Source organism: Heptranchias perlo, unplaced genomic scaffold (assembly GCF_035084215.1).
Source record: "Heptranchias perlo isolate sHepPer1 unplaced genomic scaffold, sHepPer1.hap1 HAP1_SCAFFOLD_162, whole genome shotgun sequence".
Lineage (NCBI taxonomy): Eukaryota > Metazoa > Chordata > Chondrichthyes > Hexanchiformes > Hexanchidae > Heptranchias > Heptranchias perlo.
This window is the reverse complement of record NW_027138881.1, coordinates 132,804-146,920: the sequence shown is the minus strand read 5'-3', so window position 1 is coordinate 146,920 and position 14,117 is coordinate 132,804. Positions and strand designations below refer to the sequence as shown.

General features: G+C 53.3%; 1 protein-coding gene across 1 annotated transcript in view; it reads right to left on the bottom strand.

Moving 5' to 3' along the window:
* Window positions 1–14,117, bottom strand: part of vav2 (vav 2 guanine nucleotide exchange factor) — a gene marked incomplete at its 5' end in the record, with an annotated part of 167,750 nt that overhangs the window by 37,426 nt on the left and 116,207 nt on the right. Inside the window, 3 exons of the mRNA XM_067977580.1 lie at window positions 165–297; window positions 1,865–1,950; window positions 9,117–9,203. Coding sequence (XP_067833681.1) covers window positions 165–297; window positions 1,865–1,950; window positions 9,117–9,203 — 306 coding nt within the window. The remainder of the gene's footprint in view (window positions 1–164; window positions 298–1,864; window positions 1,951–9,116; window positions 9,204–14,117) is intronic.

Below are 14,117 nucleotides of genomic sequence, written 5' to 3'. Positions count from 1 at the left end.
GAGCCGGATCGTGACGGGCAGCCAGTCAGAGCCGGAGCACGGACTCACCGCCTGGAATCACAGGCCTGTATGTGAGCAATTTTACTTACCCCCACCCCCAATAAAATTGCAGCTTATTAAAGCCTGTTGGTTTGAGATAAGAGAGACCTCACACTCACACTTACCTTTCTCAAATCCTTGTTATTCATTGGGTCATCAGTCATTTTATGAGCCTGTAGATCGATGGTCTCTTTCAGCTCGTAGCTGTACCCTTTCCGCTTACAGACAATCACCGCCTTATCAAAGAGAAACAGGTAGCTGCAAGACAAACAGCAACACGCCTCACTCCAGCAACACACACAACACAAACATGAACCTATCCCCTTATTTCACACCCCCCCCATCCTCTCCTGAAGGCACTGACTCTCACTGGGGTACGGGTCCCACAGACACTGACTCTCACTGGGGTACGGGTCCCACAGACACTGACTCTCACTGGGGTACGGGTCCCACAGACACTGACTCTCACTGGGGTACGGGTCCCACAGACACTGACTCTCACTGGGGTACGGGTCCCACAGACACTGACTCTCACTGGGGTACGGGTCCCACAGACACTGACTCTCACTGGGGTACGGGTTCCACAGACACTGACTCTCACTGGGGTACGGGTCCCACAGACACTGACTCTCACTGGGGTACGGGTTCCACAGACACTGACTCTCACTGGGGTACGGGTCCCACAGACACTGACTCTCACTGGGGTACGGGTCCCACAGACACCGACTCTCACTGGGGTACGGGTCCCACAGACACTGACTCTCACTGGGGTACAGGTTCCACAGGCACTGACTCTCACTGGGGTACGGGTTCCACAGACACTGACTCTCACTGGGGTACGGGTTCCACAGACACTGACTCTCACTGGGGTACGGGTCCCACAGACACTGACTCTCACTGGGGTACAGGTTCCACAGACACCGACTCTCACTGGGGTACGGGTTCCACAGACACTGACTCTCACTGGGGTACGGGTTCCACAGACACTGACTCTCACTGGGGTACGGGGGGGGGAATGAATGGCCTACTCCTGTTCCTACATTCCTTTGTTTATCCCTTAACCAACATCCCGAAAATGATCTGGTCATTTATCTTATTGCTGTTTGTGGGATCTTGCTGTGCACAAGTTGGCTGCCATGTTTCCTACATTACAACAGTGACTACACTTCAAAAAGTACTTCATCGGCTGTAAATCTCTTTGGAACGTCCTGAGGTCATGAAAGGAGTGATAGAAATGTAAGTTCTCTCTGTTTTTGAAGTTGTCCCTCACCCCACCCACTCGGCCCCCCTCCCCCGACCCCGACCGACACCCCCCCCAACTGACCCCGACCAGCTCGCCCCTCCCCCCCGACCGGCTCGGCCCCCCTCCCCACCGACCCCGACCGGCTCGCCCCTCCCCCCCGACCGGCTCGGCCCCCCACCCCACCGACCCCGACCGGCTCGCCCCTCCCACCGACTGGCTCGGCCCCCCTCCCCACCGACCCCGACCGGCTCGGCCCCCCACCCCACCGACCCCGACCGGCTCGCCCCCACCCCACCGACCCCGACCGGCTCGCCCCCACCCCACCGACCCCGACCGGCTCAGCCCCCCCCCCCCATGTCCCCGACTGCCACGACCGCCCCCACCGACTTGCCTCGTCCCCCCCCGACCCCGACCGGCCGCCCCCCCGACCCCGACCGGCTGCCCCCCCCGACCCTGCCCGCCTACCCCCCCACCCCCCAACCAGCTCGGCATCCCCCAGACCCCGACCGGCTTGGCCCCCCGACCCCGACCGCCCCACCCGGCCCCAACCGGCTCGGCACCCCCCACTCCGTGTGAACTCACCGATCCTGTTTCGTTCGGTTAACGGTGGAACACACTTTCAATTCTCCATCAATCTTCGGTCTCCCATAATTTGCCAGCGACGTTTGCTGTGAAAACAAAACAAGGTCCTGATAAACCCCAGCTCCCCCAGACACTGAACCCCGACCAATAAACCCCAGCTCCCCCAGACACTGAACCCCGACCAATAAACCCCAGCTCCCCCAGACACTGAACCCCGACCAATAAACCCCAGCTCCCCCAGACACTGAACCCCGACCAATAAACCCCAGCTCCCCCGGACACTGAACCCCGACCAATAAACCCCAGCTCCCCCGGACACTGAACCCCGACCAATAAACCCCAGCTCCCCCAGACACTGAACCCCGACCGATAAACCCCAGCTCCCCCGGACACTGAACCCCGACCAATAAACCCCAGCTCCCCCGGACACTGAACCCCGACCAATAAACCCCAGCTCCCCCAGACACTGAACCCCGACCAATAAACCCCAGCTCCCCCAGACACTGAACCCCGACCAATAAACCCCAGCTCCCCCAGACACTGAACCCCGACCAATAAACCCCAGCTCCCCCGGACACTGAACCCCGACCAATAAACCCCAGCTCCCCCGGACACTGAACCCCGACCAATAAACCCCAGCTCCCCCAGACACTGAACCCCGACCGATAAACCCCAGCTCCCCCGGACACTGAACCCCGACCAATAAACCCCAGCTCCCCCGGACACTGAACCTCCTCCTCCGATAAACCCCAGCTCCCCCAGACACTGAACCTCCTCCTCCAATAAACCCCAGCTCCCCCAGACACTGAACCCCGACCAATAAACCCCAGCTCCCCCGGACACTGAACCCCGACCGATAAACCCCAGCTCCCCCGGACACTGAACCCCGACCAATAAACCCCAGCTCCCCCGGACACTGAACCTCCTCCTCCAATAAACCCCTGCTCCCCCGGACACTGAACCTCCTCCTCCGATAAACCCCAGCTCCCCCGGACACTGAACCTCCTCCTCCAATAAACCCCAGCTCCCCCGGACACTGAACCTCCTCCTCCAATAAACCCCAGCTCCCCCAGACACTGAACCCCGACCAATAAACCCCAGCTCCCCCGGACACTGAACCCCGACCAATAAACCCCAGCTCCCCCGGACACTGAACCCCGACCAATAAACCCCAGCTCCCCCAGACACTGAACCCCGACCAATAAACCCCAGCTCCCCCGGACACTGAACCTCCTCCTCCTATAAACCCCAGCTCCCCCAGACACTGAACCCCGACCAATAAACCCCAGCTCCCCCAGACACTGAACCTCCTCCTCCAATAAACCCCAGCTCCCCCGGACACTGAACCCCGACCAATAAACCCCAGCTCCCCCGGACACTGAACCCCGACCAATAAACCCCAGCTCCCCCGGACACTGAACCTCCTCCTCCAATAAACCCCAGCTCCCCCGGACACTGAACCCCGACCAATAAACCCCAGCTCCCCCGGACACTGAACCTCCTCCTCCAATAAACCCCAGCTCCCCCGGACACTGAACCCCGACCAATAAACCCCAGCTCCCCCAGACACTGAACCCCGACCAATAAACCCCAGCTCGCCCAGACACTGAACCACGACCAATAAACCCCAGCTCCCCCGGACACTGAACCCCGACCAATAAACCCCAGCTCCCCCGGACACTGAACCCCGACCAATAAACCCCAGCTCCCCCGGACACTGAACCCCGACCAATAAACCCCAGCTCCCCCGGACACTGAACCCCGACCAATAAACCCCAGCTCCCCCGGACACTGAACCCCAACCAATAAACCCCAGCTCCCCCAGACACTGAACCCCGACCAATAAACCCCAGCTCCCCCGGACACTGAACCCCGACCAATAAACCCCAGCTCCCCCGGACACTGAACCCCGACCAATAAACCCCAGCTCCCCCGGACACTGAACCCCGACCAATAAACCCCAGCTCCCCCGGACACTGAACCTCCTCCTCCGATAAACCCCAGCTCCCCCGGACACTGAACCCCGACCAATAAACCCCAGCTCCCCCGGACACTGAACCCCGACCAATAAACCCCAGCTCCCCCAGACACTGAACCCCGACCAATAAACCCCAGCTCCCCCAGACACTGAACCCCGACCAATAAACCCCAGCTCCCCCGGACACTGAACCCCGACCAATAAACCCCAGCTCCTCCGGACACTGAACCTCCTCCTCCAATAAACCCCAGCTCCCCCAGACACTGAACCCCGACCAATAAACCCCAGCTCCCCCAGACACTGAACCCCGACCAATAAACCCCAGCTCCCCCGGACACTGAACCCCGACCAATAAACCCCAGCTCCCCCGGACACTGAACCCCGACCAATAAACCCCAGCTCCCCCGGACACTGAACCTCCTCCTCCAATAAACCCCAGCTCCCCCAGACACTGAACCCCGACCAATAAACCCCAGCTCCCCCGGACACTGAACCCTGACCAATAAACCCCAGCTCCCCCAGACACTGAACCTCCTCCTCCAATAAACCCCAGCTCCCCCGGACACTGAACCTCCTCCTCCAATAAACCCCAGCTCCCCCGGACACTGAACCCCGACCAATAAACCCCAGCTCCTCCGGACACTGAACCTCCTCCTCCAATAAACCCCAGCTCCCCCGGACACTGAACCCCGACCAATAAACCCCAGCTCCCCCAGACACTGAACCTCCTCCTCCAATAAACCCCAGCTCCCCCGGACACTGAACCCCGACCAATAAACCCCAGCTCCCCCAGACACTGAACCCCGACCAATAAACCCCAGCTCCCCCGGACACTGAACCTCCTCCTCCAATAAACCCCAGCTCCCCCGGACACTGAACCCCGACCAATAAACCCCAGCTCCCCCAGACACTGAACCCCGACCAATAAACCCCAGCTCCCCCGGACAATGAACCTCCTCCTCCAATAAACCCCAGCTCCCCCAGACACTGAACCTCCTCCTCCGATAAACCCCAGCTCCCCCGGACACTGAACCCCGACCAATAAACCCCAGCTCCCCCGGACACTGAACCCCGACCAATAAACCCCAGCTCCCCCGGACACTGAACCCCGACCAATAAACCCCAGCTCCCCCGGACACTGAACCCTGACCAATAAACCCCAGCTCCCCCGGACACTGAACCCCGACCAATAAACCCCAGCTCCCCCGGACACTGAACCTCCTCCTCCAATAAACCCCAGCTCCCCCAGACACTGAACCCCGACCAATAAACCCCAGCTCCTCCGGACACTGAACCCCGACCAATAAACCCCAGCTACTCCGGACACTGAACCCCGATCAATAAACCCCAGCTCCTCCGGACACTGAACCCCGATCAATAAACCCCAGCTCCTCCGGACACTGAACCCCACCAATAAACCCCAGCTCCCCCGGACACTGAACCCCGATCAATAAACCCCAGCTCGCCCAGACACTGAACCCCGATCAATAAACCCCAGCTCCCCCAGACACTGAACCTCCTCCTCCAATAAACCCCAGCTCCCCCGGACACTGAACCCCAATCAATAAACCCCAGCTCCCCCGGACACTGAACCCCGATCAATAAACCCCAGCTCCCCCAGACACTGAACCCCAATCAATAAACCCAGTTCACCCAGACATTGCACCCCCTCAGTTCAGTTGTGTGGTGCAGCAGATAGTAAACCCCTGATTCTCCCTGAGTCGCTGGGCTGGAGCTCCTCAGTCAGAAAGGTTTCTGTGGGTCTCATAAACTGCTGCCAAGGTCACTGCCCCACGGCTGGTGGGGGTACAGTTCCCCTACATACCTCCTCTATTGACCCACTACGGACCCCCTACTGACCCGCTATAGACCCCCCTACAGACCCGTTACCAGAGTGCATCTTGGAAGGGCCTTTGTAGTGGGTGCTGCTGGGCTGGTGACCTCTCCCTGGGCTCAGCAGGAAGCTTTGTCCTCTCAGGGACATTCATTTATTGATAGGAAAAAGTGATTTTAAGATTCTCCTACGAAATTACAACTTGCATTCACAGTGTCTTTAACGCTGAAAATTATCCCAAGGTGCTGCTCACAGACACAGGGAAAGGGACAAAATAATTGAAAAATTATTTCTTGAGCTCCTGATGTTAGGAACAGGAGGAGGCCATTCAGCCCCTCGAGCCTGTTCCACCATTCAATTAGATCATGGCTGATCTGTATCTTAACTCCATTTACCCGCCTTGGTTCCGTAACCCTTAATCCCCTCACCCAACAAAAATCGATCAATCTCAGTTTTGAAAATTTCAATTAAACTCAACAGGTTTGGGTAGATTTGGTTTGAGTTAAGAAATTAAAGAGGTGCCATTACACTACTGGGTGTATTCTATAGGCCACCAACTAGTGGGAAGAATATACAGGAGCAAACCTGCAGGGAAATTACAGAGAGGTGCAAAAGCCATAGAGTAGTGATAACTGGAGACTTCCACTATCCTAATATAGACTGGGATAATAATAATAATATAAGGGGCACAGAGGGGGAGGAACTTTTGAAATGTGTTCAGGAGAACTCCCTTAACCAGTACATTTCCGGCCGAACGAGGAAGGAGGCATTGCTGGACTTGGTTCTAGGGAATGAGGCGGGCCAAGTGGAGCAAGTGTCAGTGGGGGAGCATTTAGGGAACAGCGATCATAGTATCATAAGGTTTAGAATAGCTATGGAAAAGGACACAGACTACTCTAAAGTAAAATTACTCAATTGGAGGAGGGCCAATTTCAATGGGATGAGAACAGATCTGGCCCGGGTAAATTGGAATCAAAGATTGGCAGGCAAAACTGTATTTGAACAGTGGGCGGCCTTTAAAGAGGAGATGATTAAGGTACAGTCTAGGTACACTCCCACGAGGGAGAAAGGAGGGCAACTAAAGCCAGAGCTCCCTGGATGACAAAAGAGATAGAGAGTAAGATGAAACGGAAAAAAGGGGCGTATGACAGATGTCAGGTTGATAACACAAGTGAGAACCAGGCAGAATATAGAAAGTTCAGAGGGGAAGTGAAAAAGGAAATAAGAGGGGCAAAGAGAGAGAATGAGAACAGACTGGCGGCCAACATAAAAGGGAATCCAAAAGTCTTCTACAGGCTGTAAACAGTAAACGGGTGGTAAGAGGAGGGGTGGGGCCGATTAGGGACCATAAAGGAGATCTATTCATGGAGGCAGAGGGCATGGCTGAGGTACTAAATGAGTACTTTGCATCTGTCTTTACCAAGGAAGAAGATGCTGCCAGAGTCTCAGTAAAGGAAGATATAGTTGTGATACTGGATGGGCTAAAAATTGATAAAGAGGAGGTGCTAGAAAGGCTAGCTGTACTTAAAGTAGATAAGTCACCCGGCCCGGATGGGATGCATCCAAGGTTGCTGAGGGAATTAAGGGTGGAAACTGTGGAGGTACTGGCCATAATCTTCCAAACATCCTTAGATACGGGGGTGGTGCCAGAGGACTGGAGAATTGCAAATGTTACACCCTTGTTCAAAAAAGGGTGTAAGGATAAACCCAGCAACTACAGGCCAGTTAGTTTAACCTCAGTGGTGGGGAAACTTTTAGAAACGATAATCCGGGACAGAATTAACAGTCACTTGGACGAGTGTAGATTGATTAGGGAAAGCCAGCACGGATTTGTTAAAAGCAAATCATGTTTAACTAACTTGATAGTGTTTTTTGATGAGGTAACAGAGAGGGTCGATGAGGGCAATGCAGTTGATGTGGTGTATATGGACTTTCAAAAGGCGTTTGATAAAGTGCCCATGGAATAAAGGGGGCAGTAGCAACATGGATACAGGATTGACTGAGGGACAGGAAACAGAGAGTAGTGGTGAACGGTTGTTTTTCGGACTGGAGGGAGGTGTACAGTGGTGTTCCCCAGGGGTCAGTGCTGGGACCACTGCTTTTCTTGATATATATTAATGACTTGGACTTGGGTGTACAGGGCACAATTTCAAAATCTGCAGAGGACACAAAATTTGGAAGGATAGTAAACAGTGAGGAGGATAGTGATAGACTTCAAGAGGATATAGACAGGCTGGAGTCATGGGCGGACACGTGGCAGATGAAATTTAATGCAGAAAAATGCGAAGTGATACATTTCGGCAAGAAGAACGAGGAGAGGGGTACAGGAACAGAGAGATCGGGGGGTGTATGTGCAAAAATCGTTGAAGTTGGCAGGGCAGGTTGAGAAAGCAGTTGAAAAAGCAAACGGGATCCTGGGCTTTATAAATAGAGGCATAGAGTACAAAAGCAAGGAAGTCATGATGAACCTTTATAAAACACTGGTTCGGCCACAACTGGAGTATTGTGTCCAGTTCTGGGCACCGCACTTTAGGAAAGATGTGAAGGCCTTAGAGAGGGTGCAGAAGAGATTTACTAGAATGATTCCAGGGATGAGGGACTTTAGTTACGTGGACAGACTGGAGAAGCTGGGGTTGTCCTCCTTGGAACAGAGACGGTTGCGAGGAGATTTGATAGAGGTGTTCAAAATCATGAAGGGTCTAGATAGAGTAGATAGAGAGGAACTGTTCCCATTGGTGGAAGGGTCAAGAACCAAAGGACATAGATTTAAGGTGACTGGCAAAAGAACCAAAGGTGACATGAGGGAAAATCATTTTACCCAGCGAGTGGTTAGGATCTGGAATGCGCTGCCCGAGGGGGTGGTGGAGGCAGATTCAATCATGGCCTTCAAAAGGGAACTGGATAAACACTTGAAAGGAAAACATTTGCAGGGCTACAGGGAAAGGGCGGGGGAGTGGGACGAGCTGGATTGCTCTTGCATGGAGCCGGCGCAAACTCGATGGGCCAAATGGCCTCCTTCCGTGCTGTAAACTTTCTATGCTTGTAACAGCTTTTTGGGGGAGAGAGTTCCAGATTCCCACTCCCCTTTGTGTGATGAAGTGCTTCCTGACATCACCCCTGAACGGCCTGGCTCTAATTTTAAGGTTCTGCCCCCTTGTTCTGGACTCCCCCCACCAGAGGAAATAGTTTCTCTCTATCGACCCGATCAAATCCTTTAATCATCTTAAACAACTCGATTAGATCACCCCTTAATCTTCTATACTCGAGGGAATACAAGCGCAGTCTGTGCAACCCGTCCTCGTAATTTAACCCTTTTAGCCCCGGTATCATTCTGGTGAATCTGCACTGCACCCCCTCCAAGGCCAATATGCTTGTTAATCTGAGCTGAGAACTCGTCTCCCTTTCGAGAGGTCAGACTGTCGCTAAAACTCCACACTCACCAGATTCTCGATCGAACACTGGAATTCAGAAATCTTCTTCAGAGTCTCATTATCTCTCTTCACTTCATTGATGTACATAGCCAGATCCTGGAATAGAACCACACGCACAGTTATAACATCTCACACCTCCTGCTGGAAAGGTGCTGAATTCAGCCCAATTCAACTGCGAACATGGAACTGCTCTCCATATTCTGACGCGTCTCCCAACTCCATACAACGGTCTGGGTCAGTGATTGAGGTCTGACTGATACGCACTGCACTGCCAGTGATGGGCTCTGGATGGCGACTCTGTACACTGAGTGGCCGACTTCAAACCTGAGCTCAGTTTCCTCCAGTTGGTTGGGGTTTCACAGGCACAGCTCGCCCACCAGCACCAAAGGCCCATTTTTCCTGCATGAGATCAGACAGCGTCGGCTGGATATTCGAACAAGGGGAGCATCATAGCTGAGCCTAATCCTGTTGTAAACAATTTTACAACACCAAGTTATAGTCACCTGAGGAAGGAGGAAGCCTCCGAAAGCTTGTGGAATTTAAAATAAATTTGTTGGACTATAACTTGGTGTTGTAAAATTGTTTACAATTGTCAACCCCAGTCCATCACCGGCATCTCCACATCGAGCCGAATCCTGTTCACATCTAACATCCCCAAACATGCAGATTCCAGGCGGTGTCGTTGGACAGTGATCAGGAGCAGGATCCCTGGCAGATTTCCCCTCTCTCTAACTCAGGGGTCACTGGACAGTGATCAGGAGCAGGATTCTGGAACGGTCCCAGCGGATTGGAAGGGAGCAAATGTAACCCCACTATTCCAGAAAGGAGGGAGAGAGAAAACAGGGAACTACAGGCCAGTTAGCCTGACATCAGTCATCGAAAAATGCTGGAATCCATTATTAAGGAAGTGGTAAACAGGGCACTTAGAAAATCATAATATGATTAGGCAGAGTCAACATGGTTTTATGAAAGGGAAATCTTAACTCAGAGGGTTGTGAACCTTTGGAATTCTCTACACCAGAGGGCTGTGGATGCTCAGTCGTTGAGTATATTCAAGGCTGAGATGGATGGATTTTTGGACTCCAGGGGAATCAAGGGATATGGGGAATCAGACAGGAAAGTGGAGTTGAGGTCAAAGATCAGCCATGATCTGATTGAATGGTGGAGCAGGCTCGAGGGGCCGAATGGCCGACTCCTGCTCCTACTTCTTATGTTCTTGGGAATCCGGGCTGATTTCCCTTCTCTCTAACCCAGGGGTCACACAGTGATCAGGATCAGGTCAGTAATGGTGGTCATGAAATTACCGGATTGTTGTAAAAACCTATCAGGTTCACTCATGTCCTTTAGGGAAGGAAACCTGCCGTCCTTACCCGGTCTGGCCGAAATGGGACTCCAGACCCACAGCAATGTGGTTGATTCTTAGTTGCCCTCTGAAATGGCCTAACAAACCACTCAGTTTTACAATCTCGCTACAAAAAGTCACAATAAGAATAAAACCGGATGGACCACCCAGCATCGGACCACTGGGCACCGGACATGACAAAAGTAAAGCAAGCCCAGTCGACCCTGAAAAGTCCTCCTCACTAACATCTGGGGACTTGTGCCAAAATTGGGAGGGGAGAGCTGTCCCACAGACTAGTCAAGCAACAGCCTGACATAGAAATACTCACAGAATCATACCTTTCAGCCAATGTCCCAGACTCTTCCATCACCATCCCTGGGTATGTCCTGTCCCACCGGCAGGACAGACCCACCAGAGGTGGTGGTACAGTGATATACAGTCAGAAGAGAGTGACCCTGGGAGTCCTCAACATTGACTCCGGACCCCATGAAATCTCATGGCATCAGGTCAAACATGGGCAAGGAAACCTCCTGCTGATTACCACCTACCGTCCTCCCTCAGCTGATGAATCAGTCCTCCTCCATGTTGAGCACTACTTGGAGGAAGCACTGAGGGTAGCAAGGGCACAAAATGTACTCTGGGTGGGGGACTTCAATGTCCATCACCAAGAGTGGCTCGGTAGCACCACTACTGACCAAGCTGGCCGAGTCCTGAAGGACATAGCTGCCAGACTGGGCCTGTGGCAGGTGGTGAGCGAACCAACACGAGAGAAAAACCTACTTGACCTCGTCCTCACCAATCTACCTGTCGCAAATGCATCTGTCCATGACAGTATTGGTAGGAGTGACCACCGCACAGTCCTTGTGGAGACGAAGTTCCGTCTTCGCACTGAGGACACCGTCCATCGTGTTGTGTGGCACTACCACCGTGCTAAATGGGATAGATTCAGAACAGATCTAGCACCTCAAAACTGGGCATCTATGAGGCGCTGTGGGCCATCAGCAGCAGCAGAATTGTATTCCAGCACAATCTGTAACCTCATGGCCCGGCATATTCCTCACTCTACCATTACCAACAAGCCAGGGGATCAGCCCTGGTTCAATGAGGAGTGTAGAAGAGCATGCCAGGGGCAGCACCAGGCATACCTAAAAATGAGATGCCAACCTGGTGAAGCTACAACACAGGACTACATGCATGCTAAACAGCGGAAGCAACAGACAGAGCTAAGCGATTCCACAACCAACGGATCAGATCAAAGCACTGCAGTCCTGCCACATCCAGTTGTGAATGGTGGTGGACAATTAAACAACTAACGGGAGGAGGAGGCTCTGTAAACATCCCCATCCTCAATGATGGCGGAGTCCAGCACATGAGTACAAAAGAAAAGGCTGAAGCGTTTGCAACCATCTTCAGCCAGAAGTGCCGAGTGGATGATCCATCTCGGCCTCCTCTTGATATCCCCACCATCAGAGAAGCCAGTCTTCAGCCAATTCGATTCACTCCACATGATATCAAGAAACGGCTGAGTGCACTGGATACAGCAAAGGCTATGGGCCCCGTCAACATCCCGGCTGTAGTGCTGAAGACTTGTGCTCCAGAACTAGCCGCGCCTCTAGCCAAACTGTTCCAGTACAGCTACAACACTGGCATCTACCAACAATGTGGAAAATTGCCCAGGTATGTCCTGCCAAAAAAAGCAGGACAAATCCAATCCGACCAATTACCGCCCCATCAGTCTACTCTCAATCATTAGCAAAGTGATGGAAGGTGTCGTTGACAGTGCTATCAAGCGGCACTTACTCACCAATAACCTGCTCACCGATGCTCAGTTTGGGTTCCGCCAGGACCACTCGGCTCCAGACCTCATTACAGTCTTGGACCAAACATTGACAAAAGAGCTGAATTCCAGAGATGAGGTGAGAGTGACTGCCCTTGACATCAAGGCAGCATTTGACCGAGTGTGGCACCAAGGAGTCCGAGTAAAATTGAAGCCAATGGGAATCAGGGGGAAAACTCTCCAGTGGTTGGAGTCATACCTAGCACAAAGGAAGATGGTAGTGGTTGTTGGAGGCCAATCATCTCAGCCCCAGGACATCGCTGCAGGAGTTCCTCAGGGCAGTGTCCTAGGCCCAACCATCTTCAGTTGCTTCATCAATGACCTTCCCTCCACCATAAGGTCAGAAATGGGGATGTTCGCTGATGATTGCGCAGTGTTCAGTTCCATTCGCAACCCCTCAGATAATGAAGCAGTCCGTGCCCGCATGCAGCAAGACCTGGACAACATCCAGGCTTGGGCTGATAAGTGGCAAGTAACATTCGCGCCAGACAAGTGCCAGGCAATGACCATCTCCAACAAGAGAGAGTCTAACCACCTCCCCTTGACATTCAACGGCATTACCATCGCCGAATTCCCCCACCATCAACATCCTGGGGGTCACCATTGACCAGAAACTTAACTGGACCAGCCACACAAATACCGTGGCTATAAGAGCAGGTCAGAGGCTGGGTATTCTGCGGCGAGTGACTCACCTCCTGACTCCCCAAAGCCTTTCCAGCATCTACAAGGCACAAGTCAGGAGTGTGATGGAATACTCTCCACTTGCCTGGATGAGTGCAGCTCCAACAACACTCAAGAAGCTCGACACCATCCAGGACAAAGCAGCCCGCTTGATTGGCACCCCATCCACCACCCTAAACATTCACTCCCTTCACCACCGGCGCACAGTGGCTGCAGTGTGTACCATCCACAGGATGCACTGCAGCAACTCACCAAGGCTTCTTCGACAGCTCCTCCCAAACCCGCAACCTCTACCACCTAGAAGGACAAGAGCAGCAGGCACATGGGAACAACACCACCTGCACGTTCCCCTCCAAGTTACACTCCATCCCGACTTGGAAATATATCGCCGTTCCTTCATCGTCGCTGGGTCAAAATCCTGGAACTCCCTTCCTAACAGCACTGTGGGAGAACCGTCATCACACGGACTGCAGCGGTTCAAGAAGGCGGCTCACCACCACCTTCTCAAGGGCAATTAGGGATGGGCAATAAATGCCGGCCTCACCAGCGACGCCCACATCCCATGAACGAATAAATAAAGAAAATTTCCCCTCTCTCCAACCCAGGGGTTCACTGGACAGTGATCAGGAGCAGGAACCCTGGCTGATTTTCCCCTCTCTCTAACCCAGGGGTCACTGGACAGTGATCAGGAGCAGGAACCCTGGCTGATTTCCCCCTCTCTCTCACCCAGGGGTCACAGGACAGTGATCAGGAGCAGGAATCCGGGCTGATATTCCCCTCTCTCCAACCCAGGGGTCACTGGACAGTGATCAGGAGCAGGAACCCTGGCTGATTTCCCCCTCTCTCTAACCCAGGGGTAACTGGACAGTGATCAGGAGCAGGAACCCTGGCTGATTTCCCCTCTCTCTAACCCAGGAGTCACTGGGCTGAAAAGTAGCCCTGACTGAGATCAGTTAATTCTCACAAGCTAAGGATGGAGTCTGGGATTTCCCTGGTGGGGGTTCCGGGCTGCACCTTACAGGGCATTTACTGACTGATCAATTCACTGTCCTTTAATATCTGTGTGAGATTCCCATTGAATAAAACTGAAGTCTTAAAATCATCAATAATATCACAGACACAGGGAATCAAACAGATGCTCACTGACATA